General features: G+C 32.9%; 3 protein-coding genes across 4 annotated transcripts in view; 2 read left to right on the top strand and 1 right to left on the bottom strand.

Moving 5' to 3' along the window:
• Window positions 1–5,096, top strand: part of LOC120125130 — a 107,335-nt gene extending 102,239 nt beyond the window's left edge. Inside the window, exons 34-42 of the mRNA XM_039143622.1 lie at window positions 736–880; window positions 968–1,056; window positions 1,145–1,255; window positions 2,108–2,182; window positions 2,730–2,795; window positions 2,943–3,131; window positions 3,217–3,327; window positions 4,582–4,662; window positions 4,793–5,096. Coding sequence (XP_038999553.1) covers window positions 736–880; window positions 968–1,056; window positions 1,145–1,255; window positions 2,108–2,182; window positions 2,730–2,795; window positions 2,943–3,131; window positions 3,217–3,327; window positions 4,582–4,662; window positions 4,793–4,972 — 1,047 coding nt within the window. The 3' untranslated portion in view covers window positions 4,973–5,096. The remainder of the gene's footprint in view (window positions 1–735; window positions 881–967; window positions 1,057–1,144; window positions 1,256–2,107; window positions 2,183–2,729; window positions 2,796–2,942; window positions 3,132–3,216; window positions 3,328–4,581; window positions 4,663–4,792) is intronic.
• Window positions 5,097–5,687: 591 nt separating this feature from the next.
• On the bottom strand, window positions 5,688–6,077 carry LOC120125011 (60S ribosomal protein L19-3-like). Its single transcript, XM_039143534.1, has one exon. The coding sequence runs from the start codon at window positions 6,075–6,077 to the stop codon at window positions 5,688–5,690; it is 390 nt and encodes a 129-aa protein (XP_038999465.1).
• A 9,057-nt stretch (window positions 6,078–15,134) lies between these two features.
• LOC120124895 (galactose mutarotase-like) lies at window positions 15,135–17,049 on the top strand. 2 transcript variants are annotated; one of them, XM_039143456.1, is made up of 5 exons: window positions 15,135–15,279; window positions 15,374–15,423; window positions 15,811–15,937; window positions 16,061–16,165; window positions 16,243–17,049. In XM_039143456.1, exons 1-5 carry the CDS (start codon window positions 15,174–15,176, stop codon window positions 16,863–16,865), a joined length of 1,011 nt encoding a protein of 336 aa, XP_038999387.1. In that variant the 5' UTR covers window positions 15,135–15,173; the 3' UTR covers window positions 16,866–17,049. The 2 variants fall into 2 exon arrangements, with proteins under 2 accessions (XP_038999387.1, XP_038999388.1); XM_039143457.1 differs by lacking the exon at window positions 15,374–15,423 and having other exon boundaries at window positions 15,151–15,279.
• Window positions 17,050–17,331: the final 282 nt, after the last annotated feature.

Below are 17,331 nucleotides of genomic sequence, written 5' to 3'. Positions count from 1 at the left end.
TAGGTTTTTAGGCATTCCAGATCTGATATCCCACGGAAGTCATGTACTTCCATCTTTTAGGAAAGTTGTTCATGAAATTTATTTTGCTTTCATAGAATACCTTTGCAATAATTTCCACCAACTTCATTCTTTGGCAGCTGAAGATGATAAAATGTTTTTATTTTGCAACCTCCCTATGATTACTTGATATTTTTATTGCAATAATATTGGACATAACTGAATATTTTTTATCAACTAAATTGATAACTCTGTGGTCAGTGATCATCACATCTCTTTTTGTTTAAATTTTTGGCTAGAATCTTGTCATAAAGAAACTGGGAACCCTGTGAGTTTTGAGTTGCATTTGAGGGAGATTATTTCAAATATTCCAAACTTAGAACATGAATGTTGCAAAAATATAAATCAAATGTAGCAAACAAATGGGTAATTTGAAATTGTTCCGTCTTAACTTCTTCAAAGCAGATATTGACATTTATTTATCGTCTTTCTGGTTATTTTAGTTTACGGTATAGATTTTATTTGGAGTGATATTTAAGTTTTTATCATCTTTAGAAGATTTTAAATTTCTAATGAAGTTCACCCTTCAGCCACATATCACTACAATGAAATCATTGATTTTGCATTTGTATCTTCTTCATGTTATGTTTTTCACTGGTTCTTACCAGTTGAGTGCAAACAATTTTGCTTATTCAAATGTTTTGAAACAAAATAATGGCCTATACCTTTCTGTTTTAGGGTGGAATCACCTCATCAGACCTTGCTACAAAAGCTCTTGAAGCAAAACGTGCCAAAGTAGTCGGACAGGCCCTAGCCGGAGTTCCTTTGTGGGAGCTAGGGTCTGAGAGTAGACATCCCGGAGTTCCCTATATTGTTTTCCCTGGTAGAAGTTATTTCTTTCTTTCGTTTTTGAACAGATTGTACTAAAATCAAAAAGTTGAGCCTAACTCTAGTAAATTACCTTTCTTAGGTAATGTTGGTGACAGCAAAGCACTAGCAGAAGTAGTGAGATCTTGGGCTCGCCCACTCAGACTTTCATCGACAAAGGAGATCCTTATTGTAAGTGTAATTAGTAGATGCTCTCTGTTACTATTTTTCTTATTATTAATCCTTCCCCCAGGTATTGACAATGTTTCTCTGCTTAAAGAATGCTGAAAGGGGTGGCTATGCTGTTGGAGCCTTCAATGTCTATAACATGGAAGGAATTGAGGCTGTAGTAGCAGCTGCAGAGCAAGAACGTAGTCCAGCTATTTTACAGGTCAGAAGCTGGTTTTTTGAAATTATATAAAAAAATATTCACAGAAAGAAGACGTATCATTTTTCCCTTGCACCATGCATTGGCATCTGTGAGTTTCGAATTTCGATTCATCTATTTTTTGTCTGATAAATAACCCGTCACCTGATGCTACCTATTATACATATATGCCCAATAAGTAACCACCCTGAGCCTGATCTTATGGCTTACACATACCAACAACTAATCGCTGAGGCCAATCTTAAATGACATACAACTTTCCAACAGGTAAAATTGGGACCAAGTTTTTGCAATTACCTATTCCATTTGCGTGATTAATTTAAGAGATGCAAAATCAAGTTATGTAGATGATCATTGGTTAGGGGAAGACCTTACTGGAATGTGGCAGACACATGCCAAAAGCCCTAGTGGAGCATGATCTGCTTTACCTTTCTAGTCTGGATTGTGCATTCATAACAAGGATACAGAAAATAAGAAACTTGAATGCCCTTGTCAACTCAAGGTTGCAGGATATAACCTTTATTTAATTTTTGTATTTTGCATTTTGATTAATGTTGGGTTTTGGTAGGATAGAAAGGAGAAAGAATGCAAAAGATTTTAATCTAATGGAAAAGTTTCAACTGGCTTCCAAATTTAGCATAGTAATTGCTTAAAATGATTTTGTCGTTTCAATCCTCTTTACAAAGAAAATTGTAGTGTACCCCTTGCATCACCGTGTCCCATAGGCCAACCATCTACAATATGTTGGAAATTTTTCATTTTTGTTTTTTCCATCTACAATTTGTTGGAACCTTTTTCTTCTTTCTTCAGTTCCAATTCCAAAAATAATTAATGATAGATCCATTTCTTTTCCAGGTGCATCCTGCTGCGTTTAAGCAAGGAGGGGTTACATTGGTTGCTTGTTGTATATCTGCTGCAGAACAGGCCAGCGTAAGTAGCCCTTCATTTACCAAGTCAAAATGGAAAAAAGAATGGAATAAGACGCAAATTGAATTGCATAACATGCATCCAAAAGTAGTATCTTCAATGTGTCTGTCTTGTAGTTTTCAAATTGTCGATTAAACTTTGTCCTGGTAATAGTTGCAAGAACATCTGGTTTATGTTTACTAGGATGTCTCCTTTGTTTGCTTAGAATTGCTGGTATGCTCAACTTTAAGTTGGTAAACCCATTACAGATTCTTAACATACATACATACAGTACAAGCACAAATTGATGCTTTTATTTTAATTTTCAGTTTGTGTTTCATTTCTTTTTAGAGAGAAAATGCTCAGGATGACGCTGCTATTTGTTCCTTGTTGAAGTCACATACGATACATCTTCTGAATGTTGTATTTAGCTCCGCATAGGCCTGAGAACAAAACCATCACCCTGAAGATGAAATTTATTGCAAATAACATAACATAATTATTCAAGTGCTAGTTTTACAAAACAGGGAGAAAAAAGGAATTTGAGTTGATGTCGGTGCATGTATTGCAGGTTCCCATCACTGTTCACTTTGACCATGGTACTTCAAAGAAAGAACTGTTGGAATCTCTTGAGCTGGTGAGTTAGCATGTTTTTACCAAAGTGAAAACATGAGCTAAAAACCTAATAGAATTCTGTTTGAGGAATGGTAATTGTTGATATTCCTTATGTGTTAACATAGTATTGGTTTGTTTATGATATAAATTTACTTTTTATTACCGCTAGGGCTTTGATTCAGTAATGGTGGATGCTTCACATCTTCCCTTTAAGGATAATATCTCATTCACAAAGTATATATCAAACTTGGCCCACTTAAAGGATATGCTTGTGGAGGCAGAACTTGGAAGATTGTCTGGAACTGAAGATGATTTGACTGTTGAAGATTATGAAGCAAAGCTGACTGATGTGAATCAGGTCACGGAACTTAATCAAATTGAAAAATGTTTTGCTACTATCATTTCTCTATTGCTTATACCAGAGTTCACCTCTTGAAATTTAGGCTCAAGCATTCATAGATGAGACTGGGATAGATGCCTTGGCAATATGCATCGGGAACGTGCATGGAAAATATCCAGCAAGTGGCCCAAATCTCAAACTTGATTTGCTTAAGGTCTAGTATCGTATTTACCATGTTATTCTGTAGCTTATTTAATATCTCGATGGTTGCTGGTCTATATTTAGCCACTCTGTTGAATTCTGTCTTACTAGTAGCAGGCTGTATTTACTTGGGAGTATTTATCCTGTTCTAAGCTAAGTTTGGGTTAAGGATGGATGTCGTGGTCAATGTTTCAACTAAATTACAGTGTTAAAGAGAACATGATGCATGCTTAAACTATAATTCAATTCATAAAAAACATTTAGTGAGATCTAAATGGTGCTTCACATGGAACTCTTTGAACGAGGTAGGCAAATTTAGAGTCAAGACAGTTCTTTTCTAGGGATGAGGGACACATTTATCACTTGTGTAGTTGATCTAAATTTACGTAATCTTTTAACCGATGCAGTTACAACTATAATTATAGTTTTGAAGGATTTTTTTCGCAAGATCTTTTATTAACCAATATATGATGCTGTGTATTTAAAATTGCCTTTCTTTTTCAATTTTATAATTAATCACATGATGGAAAATTTCATCGTATTCTTAGTTTGTGAAAATTTCAATTAAACCTTTTCTGCATGTAATTTCAAATTATTTTTTCTCTATTAGATGAACTAAATCCAAAATTTTCTTTTTTATTTTATTTCTTTTCCTTTCTCGTTGTGACGTTTTCAACTAAATAGAAAACCATGGTACTTCAAACAAAGAACTCTTGCAATCTCTTGAGCTAGTGAGTTAGCTTGTTTTTACAACAGTGAAAACATGAATTAAAAACGTAATAAAATTATGTTTGTGGAATGGTAATTGTTGATATTCCTAATGTGTTTATATAGTATTTGTTTGTTTAATAGATATTTTAAAAAGTTCCCCAACTGTTATTTCTTGGCCAAGTTTTCTCCAAAATTAAAAATATGATGGTACAATTACAATAGCAAAAGGCTTGTGGTAAATCTGGAGTACTCACATAATCAGTGGTAAATTTTCACCTCGTCCCTCCTTTAATGTCCAGTTGTATGTTTTACAGAGCTTTGATTGAAATACAATCTCATATCAGTAACAAGTATTGCACATAGATGCTTATAGATCATCATGGGCTGATGGTAGATAAAAAAAAATCATGGTTATTGAGAAGCTAAATTACATATTGCTTTTTGTTCGTTTAATTGCTAGATCTCGGTTTTCCGGTATTATAGCATAATAACATTTTAATGAACCCATCCTACATAAGTCCTTGGTAGCGTTGGTAAACCTTTCCTCGTTGTTCAGGATCTATATGCCCTAAGTTCAAAGAAAGGAGTTTTCCTTGTGCTGCATGGAGCCTCTGGTTTGTCCAAGGAACTAGTGAAGGTATCATCTACTATCTACTTTTACTGTGGGGTTTTTCATATATAATATAGTTGAAGAATTTGCTTATGTTCTGCACCAGATGAATGAATTCGAGGCCGATTGACCTTGTTGATTAATTTACTTTGGACAGGGTTGCATAGACCGCGGTGTGAGGAAATTCAACGTGAACACGGAGGTAAGAAAAGCTTACATGGAATCCCTGAACAGTCCCAAGGGAGATCTAGTGCATTTAATGGCTTCTGCTATAGAAGCCATGAAAGCTGTGGTTGCTGAGAAGATGCATCTATTTGGTTCTGCTGGAAAAGCCTGATGGTTTGGGGGTGAACCAGCTGTGATCATTGATCCTGCAAAAGTAGGAAAAGGGTTCCAATTTATAACATATTATGATCCTTTTGTGCATTAAAAACATCATATTATTCATTTCCTTTTGGAAACAAATAAATGGACACAAACTGTTGTTAAGAGTGGGATAGGCCATTAGGCTTAAACAGTAAGACAAAGAAACTAGGTTGAATTAGCAAGAATTGGCCCAATATCTTGGGTTAGGCCTTTTTCATCCTCATGTATTTGGACTTTGCAAATTCAAGTCTTGTTTAGTAACCTTATTGTTTATTTATTTTGATTCTTCACAAGTATCTAATCTATTAATTGATTAATCTGGACAAGGTACTGCACAGACCCAATACAGGAGCGACACTCCCAATCCAATTTATTTCATTCACAAAAACCAAAATTTAAACCTCTAATATTTGTTTAAGAGATTTAGGGTTTTATCCAACTAAATCAACTGGATAGCTTATTTTGTTATTGATGAATGTAATGAGCATGATTACATCGACTTTATTTGTACACAAACTTTCAGACTAAATTAACATTGTTAAAGCATAATTACATCGACTTTATTTGTACACAAACTTTCAAACTAAATTAACATTGTTAAACACATTCATAACTTCCATCGATGGATTCAAATCTTGCTTCCTCCATGGAACCCTATTCTCCTTGGTACCTAACTTACCCATGGTTTAAACAGCCATAATCTGATCAAAATGAAACCTGGGACAATCATCACTTTTAGCCTTATGAAGGGTCTCGAGAAGTGCGCGTTTTTGCTTGAAAACGCTTCCCTTGGCTTTCAGATACATCCCATGGTACATGTGCTTATCGATCTTCTTCTTCTTCTCCCTGTACTTCCGAAGGAGTCGCCCGAGGACACGACATCTTCTCATCCACAAAAACTTGGATGGTAGCCTTGCTTCCCTTGTTCCCTTTCTCTTGCCGTATCCTTGTCTACTGGGATTGCCTGTCCTGTATGTTCGTCTGGAGCGACTCACGTTAGGCTTTTTGATGATAAGATTGTCCTTTACGAGCTTTCTTATGTCCATACCTGCATCAGCATTAGGTCCATGCGCCATTAATGAAACATGCTTCTTAGTTTATATATAGAGAGAGAGGGGTTAGGATTCATCTACACTTAATCGAAAAGTACATTCGTTTGTATTTTCGCGGCAAGAAGTGTCGTTGATTAAATAGCTCCTTCGCATCTTGAAGATGATAACCATTGGGAAATTCATCCGAATTATAGGGGACACCAAGATACGGGGCAATGAAGCCTGACATATTTGCATTCTTATTATCCACAAGGTAGTACCTAAACGAACAAACATAGAATTACTTGGTTTGTATTTTTAGGGTAAATTACACATTTAGTACATAAACTGTCAGTTTTGTCTATTTTAATACCTAAATTTTCAAGTTTTTCAAAATCATACATAATGCGTAGTTTTTGTTTCATTTTAGTACCCGTCGTTAAAAACTTAACACATTTAGTACCTAAACTATCAGGTTTGATCCGCTTTAGTACCTAAACTTTCATTTTTTTTCTAAAACTTAATGTTAAGTTTTTAACAGGGTACTAAAATGAAACAAAAACTAAATGTTAGCTATGATTTTGAAAAAATTGAAAGTTTAGGTACTAAAATAGACCAAAACTGATAGTTTAGGTTCTAAGTGCATAATTTACCCTAATTTTTATTTGGGTTTAAAATTAATTGAGTTTTAAAATATTAATGGGTGTAAGGTTAAAATTTATTAAGTCTTAATATTTTAAACGGGTTTGGAGATTAAACTGAATATAAACAAACATATTATTGAATGTTTACGAATGTAAATGAATGAAACAATCATTTATTCATATTCATTCATTTAATTAATCGAACATAAAATCTTGTTCATATTTGTTCACTTAATAAATAAATTTTCCGCCAAACAGTTTGCGAACAGTTCGCTCAACGTAGATTCGTTTACATGCCTATATGAAAAAGACAACACTTCAGACTAGTTTCTCTCGCACTTGTGCTAAGAAGAGGACTTCTTCCAGAGAAGGGAGCGCACACGGAAGCATATCAATAGATGTAAGAAGCAGGAGTGAACCTCTCAAAGAGTCTGATCTTTATAATCCTTCTAGTCTTGAAAGGGAAGGAAGTCTGAATCCGACAGAGGTTGAAACTGTAACAAACGGGAGCGGGAAGTTGAAAACTGTTTAAAATTTGTTCGAGGATCTGTTGTTTTAGTGCTGAGAGAGCTGCCACTGGCACTTCCTCTCACAGTGGAATTTCAAAGTGTTTGTCAGTTGGTAATCAAATGGTAGGTGTATTAATGAATTAAAGCTTAAGGGTCGATGATGAACCTTCCCATTTTCAAATGGCGAGGAAGACATATAGTAAAGCTGGAGCCATTTCCTTGAACATATCTCTGATGGATTCTTCAATGATTGGTGTTACCTTTGATATCACTGCTTTCTGAAAGCACAAAGAACTAGTTAGCATGATATTTTTTGGGGGAAAAAGAGCATATGTGAAGCAGAAATTAATCATGTAATAACGGATTTGAAAAACTGAATTATTAGCATTACTAATTTCATGATCTGTTGCATTCATGCGAAGAAGCTTTGCTTCTGTCATTTTGCTTTCTTAATTTCTTTACATACTTATATACTACAGTGTTTTCTGGTGTGTTTCCCTTAACATTCTGCTATATATATACATACGCAGGCATGAAACAATGATCATGGATGCGTCTGCCATACAATTTTTTATTTTCTGCCAAGTAATTGCATCTAATCAATTTTTTAAAGTCAACAAAAGAACTAGAAATATTTGGAAAAATTGGGTGTTTAGGGTTGTTTGGAACTCAGTGAAAGTTACTTTTAAAAAGATAAAATGTGTTTTATATATCATATTATAAAATTTTAAAAAAAAGATTAATTTCAAATTATTAAATTATTTTTATACAGACATATTATATACTAATACTGATGCAAGATTATGGCCCAGTTCTTTGGGCATAAAATTTCCATAGATTCCATCCTTTTCATCATCAGAGCTCTCCATGAGAAAACTAACCACTGCACTTAAGAAGACACAAATCAATCATCAGCATACATTATTTGGTTTAATAATGTAACCAGAGATATATCCTATAAAATTTCCATTAAAACAAAGATCAGAACGAGCAATTATAATGGGGTAGTAAACTCATGAAATAAGTCAAACTAACATGAAATTCGACATTCTGTAGCTTCAGTTGCAGTGATAAAGCAATGGATATTCTGAAATCCAATGTCACCATTGGCTTTGCTATAAGGTCACTATTTACTCATTGTTTTCAAATCTTTAAATCCATTCATGCAAATTCTTCTTCAGCCACAGCTGTTCATTCACCTACTGAAATCATTGCACAAATTTCTTCTCAAAAATGTCGGAGAAAATACATTAAAAACCAAACACAACAGACACTGATGAAAGGGATCATAGGTAAACAGCAAAAACTTTTTTCATGATAACAACAAATGAATCGTCGCCATGCTAAACCAACATATTCAAACCCTAATAATCCAAGAAATGCAGTTCAATGTATCCTTTTGAAATCTGATCAGGCACATTAGAGGGGCGACTCGCTCCAAGAATTTCAAACTGACAATTGAACAAACATAGCTGCCTTCCAGAGTAAAATAAATCATAATAACAACAAAAACAGAAGAAACCCACCAATTGTTTCAGATACAACAAACAATACCGCGTCGTGAAAGTATAGATAAACTACACTCGAGTAAAGCTCTTTTTTTTGTTAATTGTATTCTAAAAATGAGAGTAAATGTTTGGAGGAGTGTTGTATTTTGTCGATAAAAAAGAATAAAAGCAATACCCGGGAAAAGCAAGGAAGTAATTGCAAAAGGGAGAGCGATGGCAGCGGCGGCGAATTTGCGGAGTGCAGAGTCTTTCCACCGTCTCCTCCGCCACGGGGAGGATTTTGTTCACACTTGAGAAGCAGGGTTTATTGTTCAACGTTTTGCTGTCATTCTCATTCGGCTATAAACTTCGGCCTTTTTTCCTTTCCTCCTCTAATCAACCCAACCCACCTTGATTTATCCCATCTATCTAATCTTTGGCTTAATTCAACATTTCCACTCAAAGTATACATTTCCTCTCAGTTAGGATCCTCATTTATTTTTTGTTTCAATTTACCCTCTAAACTATCATTTTAAGCTATGTGCCATGCACATGGACCATACGACATAGGAGCTTTAGAAGTTTTAGTCGTACTTTTCTATAAGGATTCTTATATTTTAATTTTATTTTATTTTATTTTTATTAATTTCAATTTTTTATCTCTCACTATAAATAGATATGCATGAATATTTATTCATCTCAATAATTCTCATAAGGTAGCTGAATTTTCATTAAATTTCTTAATACTCCTTGCATTTGTAATTTTTAGTTGGAGTCCACTTCCCAAGTATGTGTAAGTTCAAGAATAATGGAGAATTTGATATGTATGAATTAATTTATGTCAGTTGTTAAAAGAATTATTATTATTCTTAAAGGTCGTGGTTTGAGCACCAACAGATGTAGTAGATTTATGAATTCTCTCTTTCGACACAAACTTTTTTTATATAGAAGCAACTAATTTTATTCAAAATAGGAAATATCCCAAATTACAATAAGGATTTACAATCACAATCGTAAATTAAGCACATAATTAGGAAAATTTCCTATAATCATTGAAACAAATCGAAAGACCACTAACAAACTACAAATCAGACTCGAGCGACGTGAAAAGCTATCCATGAACACAAATCGAATGGTCCAAAGCAGGAAAGATCACAATATATCATATAAGCACCATCTTGATCAATCGTGACGATGTCAAAATCAACCATTGGAAAAAAGATAAATTAAAACGACCAAAGAACCGAAAAAATGTCAAAAAACATAAGAAAACGAGCTATAAAGGTAGATGAAAACGTGCAACACAGACAGACTTATTGAAAATAAAAAATAAGAGAAAATAAAGATATAATATAGAAAAGAAAAATGGAAAAAATAATATTAACGGTCGGCAACCAGCATCCAAAGATGAAAAAAAAGAGAGCAACACACCAATTAGAGAAAATTAAGTTTTTAGGGTTTTTCAAGATATATAATCTTTACTTTTGCTCCTTCGACACAAACTTAAAAAATAACAATAGAAATTTAAGTGATTCAAAGAAAGAATGAATGAAAAATAATTAGTTATAATTAAATCTTTCTAAGATGGTCCTTACCTGCGAACTACCGGCGGTGCAACGGCGACGGAAAAGCAAACGGCAGCAGGGTTGGAGATTTAAGGGTGATCCTCGCTAGGGTTTCAAATAAAAAAAAGGGAGGCAATGTGCAGAGTTATGATCGGAAGGGGGAGAGTTTGATTTGAAGTATAATGAGAAAATTATAAATCAAACCATTATACTTTACAGGGTTTACAAATATGGCTCTAAAGTTTTCAATTCCTACAATTTAGTCACCATTCGAAAATTAGGGGTTTACATATAAAATCCCCAAATTCTAGGGTTTTTAATTTGGGGAATTTTTGGTGTGTTAGAATGCAGATATAAAATAATATAAAAATTAAATTAAATTAAGGGTGAACTACATAGGTGATCACCAAATTATGGTTATTAACCATTTTGACCACAAAAGTTTAAAAGCGATCAAATAGACCACCCGATTATTTAAATGGTTCAATCCAACCACTTATCGTTAATTTTTAACAGAGGTGATGATATGGCCGTTAATAAAATTGATATAATTATATATTTAGTCCTTAATATTTACACATTATATCAATCTAGTCACTATTTTAATTCATTCAAAATAAATTAATCCTCCAAACCAGAGTTACCACATGTCACTATATGATTGGAGGGTGAATTTAATTAATTTTAGTATTTTAATTAAATAAATTTTTTAGCCAATCAGGTGGTGACAACTATGTAAAGGGAAAAGATTTTAGAATAGAAAGTGAGCTTAAGGGGTTTCAAATCGGTAACCCCTTGGCTTAATGGATATTGCTTTACCATTGGGCTACATCATTCAATTGATTTTTAGTTACACAATGTTGTATATGTTGTGTTTAATATTATTTCATATATATATATATATATATCAATTTACTAAAACAAATCTAATAAATAAATTATATTTCATATGTTAAAATTTCCCCCTTAAGCTCACTTTCTATTCTAAAATTTTTCCCTTTACACAGGTGGTTACACATGGCACCTCCGAATTGGAGGATTAATTTTTTTGAATGAATTAAAATAGTGACTAGATTGATAGAATGCGTAAATAATGTGTAAATATTAAGGACTAAATATATAATTATGCCAATTTTATTAACGGTCACGTCATCACCTCTGTTAAAAATTAATGGCCAGTGGTTGGATTAACCTATTTAAATAGTTGGGTGGTCTATTTGATCGCTTCTAAATGTTGGTGGTCAAAATGGCTAATGATCATAGTTTTGTGGTCACCCGTGTAATTTACCCTTAAAATAATATAAAAATTCTAGGGTTTGTAAATTTTTTATTTGAGGTTGAGAATTGGGAACAAGTAATGTGTTTTAGTAAAATAATATAAAAATTAAAATATATAAATATATTATGTATTTTTAAAATATGATAAATGATAATAGTTATAATAAAAGTAAAAAAAATAATAGAGTGTTAATACTACAATCAATCCTAAAATTTATTAGGATTTATAAAGTTATTCTTATACTTCCAAATATTATAATTTGATTTTCAATTTTAGATCTTAAAGATTTTTTTATTCAATTTATTTAAACTAAACTTCTAGCTCCATATTTAGGATGCGATAATATATAATTTCATAAAATTCTTGAATTACAAGTAACGAAGAGCAACATCGATGACTATGACGGCTCACTTTCTATTCTAAAATCTTTTCCCTTTTACACAGGTGGTGACACATGTCACCACTTGATTGGTTGAAAAATTACGTAATTAAAATATTAAAATTAATTAAATTCACTCACCAATCATATTGTGACATGTGGAACCTCCGGATTGGAGGATAAATTTTTTTGAATGAATTAAAATAGTGAATAGATTGATAGAATGCATAAATATTAAGGATTAAATATATAATTATGCCAATTTTATTAACGACCACATCATCACTTCTATTAAAAATTAATGGCCAGTGGTTGGATTGAACTATTTAAATAGTTGGGTGGTCTATTTGATCACTTTTAAACGTTAGTGGTCAAAATGGTTAATGACCATAGTTTGGTGGTCACCCGTATAGTTTACCCTTAAAATAATATAAAAATTTCTAGGGTTTGCACTTTTTTAATTTGAGCTTGAGAATTGGGAACAATTAATGTGTTTTAGTAAAATAATATAAAAATTAAATCAAATATATATATATATATATATATATATATTATGTATTTTTTAAATACGATAAATGATAATAGTTATAATAGAAGTAAAAAAGTATAGAGAGTTAATACTACAATCAATCCTAAATTTATTAGGATTTATAAAGTTATTCTTATACTTCAAAAAAAATTATAATTTGATTTTCAATTTTAGATTTTAAAGATTTTTTTTGATTCAATTCATTTAAAATAAACTTCTAGCCCCATATTTAGAATGTGATAATATATAATTTCATAAAATTCCTGAATTACGAGTAATGAAGAGTAGCATCGATGACTAAGACGACAAATAGTGATGACGGTTGAAACAAACCCAAATAAACCCGAATTGACCCGAAATCTAAAGGTTGACCCGAATCAAAACCAACCCGAATTGACCAGAAAATCTAAAGGTTGACCCGAACCAAACCAAACCGACCCGATACTAACACGACTTGAAAACAACTGATCTGATTTTGACTCGATCGAAAAACCAACTGATCCGATTTTGACCCGACCCGAATTAAATTTCCATAGGCACGAATCAAAACCGAACCTGAAATGACCTGACCCAAACCCGATTCGAATCAAGGCTCAACCTGAAATGACCTGACTCGAACCCAATCCGAATGACAAGTTTGCCACCTCTACCATTAACCAACTAACTATTTGTCCTTTTACCTTTGTCACAAATCTTTCAATTTTTGTCAATCAGACCATCTAACTATTTGATTTTATTCAATCAAGCCATTTGTCGTTAATATTTAATGGAAATGTTGACGCGACGGTTAACAAAACTGGCATAATTGTACACTTGGTCCTTAATAATTACACATTTTATCAACTTGGTCCTAATTTTAATTTAATTAATAAATTTAATCTTCCAATTATGTTGTGACATGCGTAAAAATCTGGTTAGAGGATAAAATATATAAGTTTAAGGACTAAATGTACATTTTATACCAATTTTGTTAATTGCAACATCAACACTTCCATTAGATATTAGCTGCAAGTGGCTTGATAGAATATAATTAAATAGTTAAGTGATCTAATTGATAAAATTAAAAGATTGATGGTAAAAATAAAAGGACTACATAATCAGGTGGTACATGGTAAAGTTTAATCTAAACTAGAAGACTAGTAATTGAATCTTAATTTATTTAAATATCTTAATAAAATAAAATAAAAATTCGAACCCTATGTTAGTTTATCTAGAGATCATAATAGAAAGTTTATGACTGAATTTAATTAAAACAATAGTAATATTATTAAAAACTTATAATAATTAAAAGAACTATATTTGTCTAATATTTGGTATGCCTTATCTTTCTTAAAACAAATGTATTTTTTTGATGCATGACCGAAGCCTTACAAAATGCGATGAAAAATAACTAACAACTAGTTGATTCATAACATGGTGACCTAAAAATGGCTAAATCTTACCTAAAAATTCGTTGAAGCTTGCCTGGCGACGATGGAGTTTGCTTAACTGGTCGATGATGGTTTATTCTTTTTGATTTAAATGAAAAATTATAGTTCATGGATATTCGATCGTAAACTGTAATTGATCCGTTTCAAAAGAGAGAATAGAGATAAGAAAAGGTGAAATGTACGTCAGAGAGTTAACAGAAAAAGGGGGAATCATCTTTCAGTCTTTTCTCGAATATAAATACTTCGATGATAAGGTAATTGGTGTCAGATCTATGATGACAAACTCTATCTCTAAGTTGACCTAAATAAAATGATTATAGTTGTTGGAACAAGTTTAACCCTAATAAATCAGGTAGGACTATTAAAGATTTAATTTGACATTATAATTATTCAAAAAGTATGTGGTTCTGAATAAATCGTGGACGATTCGAAAACTATTTACGAAAGATATTTCTGTAGGTATAACAAAGGTTAATCTAAACCAATTGTCTCATGTTCTATTAGGGTTGAAAATAAAGGATGTTATAAATATATAATCAACATGTATTATAAAATCTCGTCACCTGGTAATAATAATGATGAATTTATAAGTTGATTAAGAAAAATAAATAAATAAAAAATAATATAATATAATATATATAAAAGTAATATTTATTCAAAGATAATTTTTAATTATTTGATATTGAACATTTATATCCGTAACATTTTCATTGTTCGTATCCGGTATCTCAAAGAATAATAACAATTCTTTTATTACCGAGGTCGCTTGATTCGTGCAATATCTTCACAAATTAAAATTGTTCCTACATAATTATGTAAATTCCTATAATTGTTTAAGAATAATTAAAGAATATAATTAGAATCATAGATTATATTTAAATTAATAAAGTTCCGAAATTATAGTAATTGCCTAAACACATTATAATTATATAATTTTATTCAAATTCAATTACATAGAGGATGTTTAAATTTATTTTTTCTATTAGAGATATCAAAAAATATATATTTTTGTAAAATACCATATAATAGAATAATTAATAAAATAACCCCTAAACTATTTTTTAATATAAATTCCTGAGTTGATGCCTAATTAATTACTAAAATCAATAGTTTTTAAAAAAAAACTAATAGTGGATAAACTGATTCAAGGGGTAGTAGTACTAGTAGAAACAAAGAAGATATGAATACGTGGCATGCCACAAGGGACAAAGTGACGTAATACCTTCCATCACCAGCACAGTGTTTTTCCTTTATAAACACCAAACCCAACATCTGATCTGAAACTCAAAAAACTAAAGAAGAAGAAGAAGAATCCTCAAATGGCAGACCAACCCCAGATTTATGAACTCAACAATGGAACCATGGTTGTTAAAATCACCAACTTTGGCTGCACTATCACCTCATTGTCTGTTCCCGACAAAAACGGTACTCCCATTCGGTTCTTCTTCTTCTTCTTCTAATAAAATTCGAATGCTAAATTATTAACGATCACTGGTGTTTTTTCCCCTTGAATTTTAAGGTGAATTAGCCGATGTCGTCCTGGGATTCGACACCGTCGAACAGTACCTGGTAAATCTTCTCTGAATCTCTCTTGTGTGTGTGTGTGCTTCTTCTGTTGACTTTGGAAGAATTTTGATTCTCGTCTTAATCTTTTCTGGTGAATTGGATTGTTTTTGGAGAAAAAAAATAAGAGAAACCCATCTCTGTTAGTTTGTGTGATGAATCGATTGGTTGTCGAGTTCTGGGATGGATCGAGAGGGCGGTCGTACTTTGAAATTTTCAATTTATAGTATATTTCAGATATTTTCTTTTATTTTCTATTGATAATCTGTTACAGTTTTATAGATTCGTCTCCTAGCATAAATTCTTAGGTCTGTCGAGTTGGATTATGTCTTACTAGTCTCCTTGATTAAGAGGATCGGATTTTTGGGGTTAATTTTTGTTATGTTTGATCAGCAAGGCGATGCACCTTATTTTGGCTGCATTGTGGGAAGAGTAGCAAACAGGATTAAAAATGGCAAATTTACTCACAATGGAACTGAGTACTCTTTGCCAATCAACAACCCTCCAAACAGTCTCCACGGTATATACTTCTCGTCTCTCGGTTTTCGGTTTTCTTTTGTTCCCTCGCTAAGGAACTTTCATTCTTATTCGGATTTTTTATGAAGAGTTCGCATCGAATCTTTTCTTTGTTTCTTGCCCTCAGGTGGATTCAAGGGGTTTGACAAGAGAATATGGGAGGTGGTAGAATATACGAAAGGCGACAACCCCTACATTACTTTCAAATATTCCAGCAGCGATGGCGAGGAGGGTAAGTTTGCGCACACTCTCTTTCGAGCACACATGTTTCTATTTGTTTCTCTGATGATGCTGTTTTTGTGTTTGAAGGTTATCCGGGTGATGTTTCTGTGACTGCAACCTACACTCTAACTTCGAGCACAACGCTGAAGCTCGAAATGGAAGCGGTGCCCAAGGATAAGGCCACTCCGATTAACTTGGCTCAACACACGTATTGGAACTTAGCAGGCCACAACTCGGGGAACATACTCGACCATACCATACAGATATGGGCATCAGATATCACTCCTGTGGACGAGAACCTGATTCCAACCGGTGAAATCAAGCCGGTCAAAGGGACTCCTTTCGACTTCACTGCCGAGAAGAAGGTCGGTCTCTCGATCAATGAGGTAGGTTTGGGTTATGACCATAACTACGTTCTCAGCGGTGGGGAAGAACGGTCAGGTTTGAAACGCGCCGCCAAATTGAAGAGTCATTCGAGCTCGAGGGTACTTAACTTGTGGACCAATGCCCCCGGGATGCAATTTTATACCGGTAATTATGTGAATGAAGTCGTCGGTAAAGGTGGTGCCGTTTACAATAAGCACGCCGCCTTATGCTTGGAAACGCAGGGATTTCCGAATGCCGTAAACCAACCGAACTTCCCATCGGTTGTTGTTCAACCCGGTAGCAAGTACCGGCACACCATGTTGTTCGAGTTTTCGACCGAGTGAGTTTGTGAAGTCTTTCGAGTTTAGATATCAGAATAAGTTTAGTGTTGGTTTGCCTAGTTTCAGGTTTTGCAAGAATATGGGTTCCTTTTAGTTCCTCATGGACTGTTAAGGCTCATACTGTATAAGGCAAAATCCCTCTAGTTTTGATTTTATGTTGAAGTTATGTTTCTACTCCGCTTTTTCCTTTTTTTTGTGAGATTTAAGTATTTATTTGGTTTAAGAAAAATAGTCATCTAGTGAATTTGCAAAGCAATATATATGTGTGTGTGTTTGGTTTTAAAAGATCATTCTTGTTTAAGGGAAAAAATGTTTTGTTTAATTTTTCTAAATGATTGTAAAAAATAAAAAAAATATGAAAATAAAGAAAAACTAAGATGAAATAACACGAGATATGTGGATGAGAATAGAACATATGTTATTTACTCATCAATAGAAAGAATATTTAGGTTTTGGGTAATGCACACAA

Source organism: Hibiscus syriacus, unplaced genomic scaffold (assembly GCF_006381635.1).
Source record: "Hibiscus syriacus cultivar Baekdansim isolate YM2019G1 unplaced genomic scaffold, ASM638163v2 tig00110429_pilon, whole genome shotgun sequence".
Taxonomy (NCBI): Eukaryota; Viridiplantae; Streptophyta; class Magnoliopsida; order Malvales; family Malvaceae; genus Hibiscus; species Hibiscus syriacus.
This window is presented reverse-complemented; position numbering and strand designations above follow the sequence as displayed.

What these genes read in the sequence shown, in the direction of transcription:
- LOC120124895 (XM_039143456.1), top strand. Translation starts at nt 15,174, where the DNA reads ATGGCAGACCAACCCCAGATTTATGAACTCAACAATGGAACCATGGTT. An exon ending in GTCTGTTCCCGACAAAAACG is followed by an intron (nt 15,280 to 15,373) that starts GTACTCCCATTC and finishes TTGAATTTTAAG; the next exon opens with GTGAATTAGCCGATGTCGTC. An exon ending in CCCTCCAAACAGTCTCCACG is followed by an intron (nt 15,938 to 16,060) that starts GTATATACTTCT and finishes TCTTGCCCTCAG; the next exon opens with GTGGATTCAAGGGGTTTGAC.
- LOC120125011 (XM_039143534.1), bottom strand. Translation starts at nt 6,077, where the DNA reads ATGGCGCATGGACCTAATGCTGATGCAGGTATGGACATAAGAAAGCTC.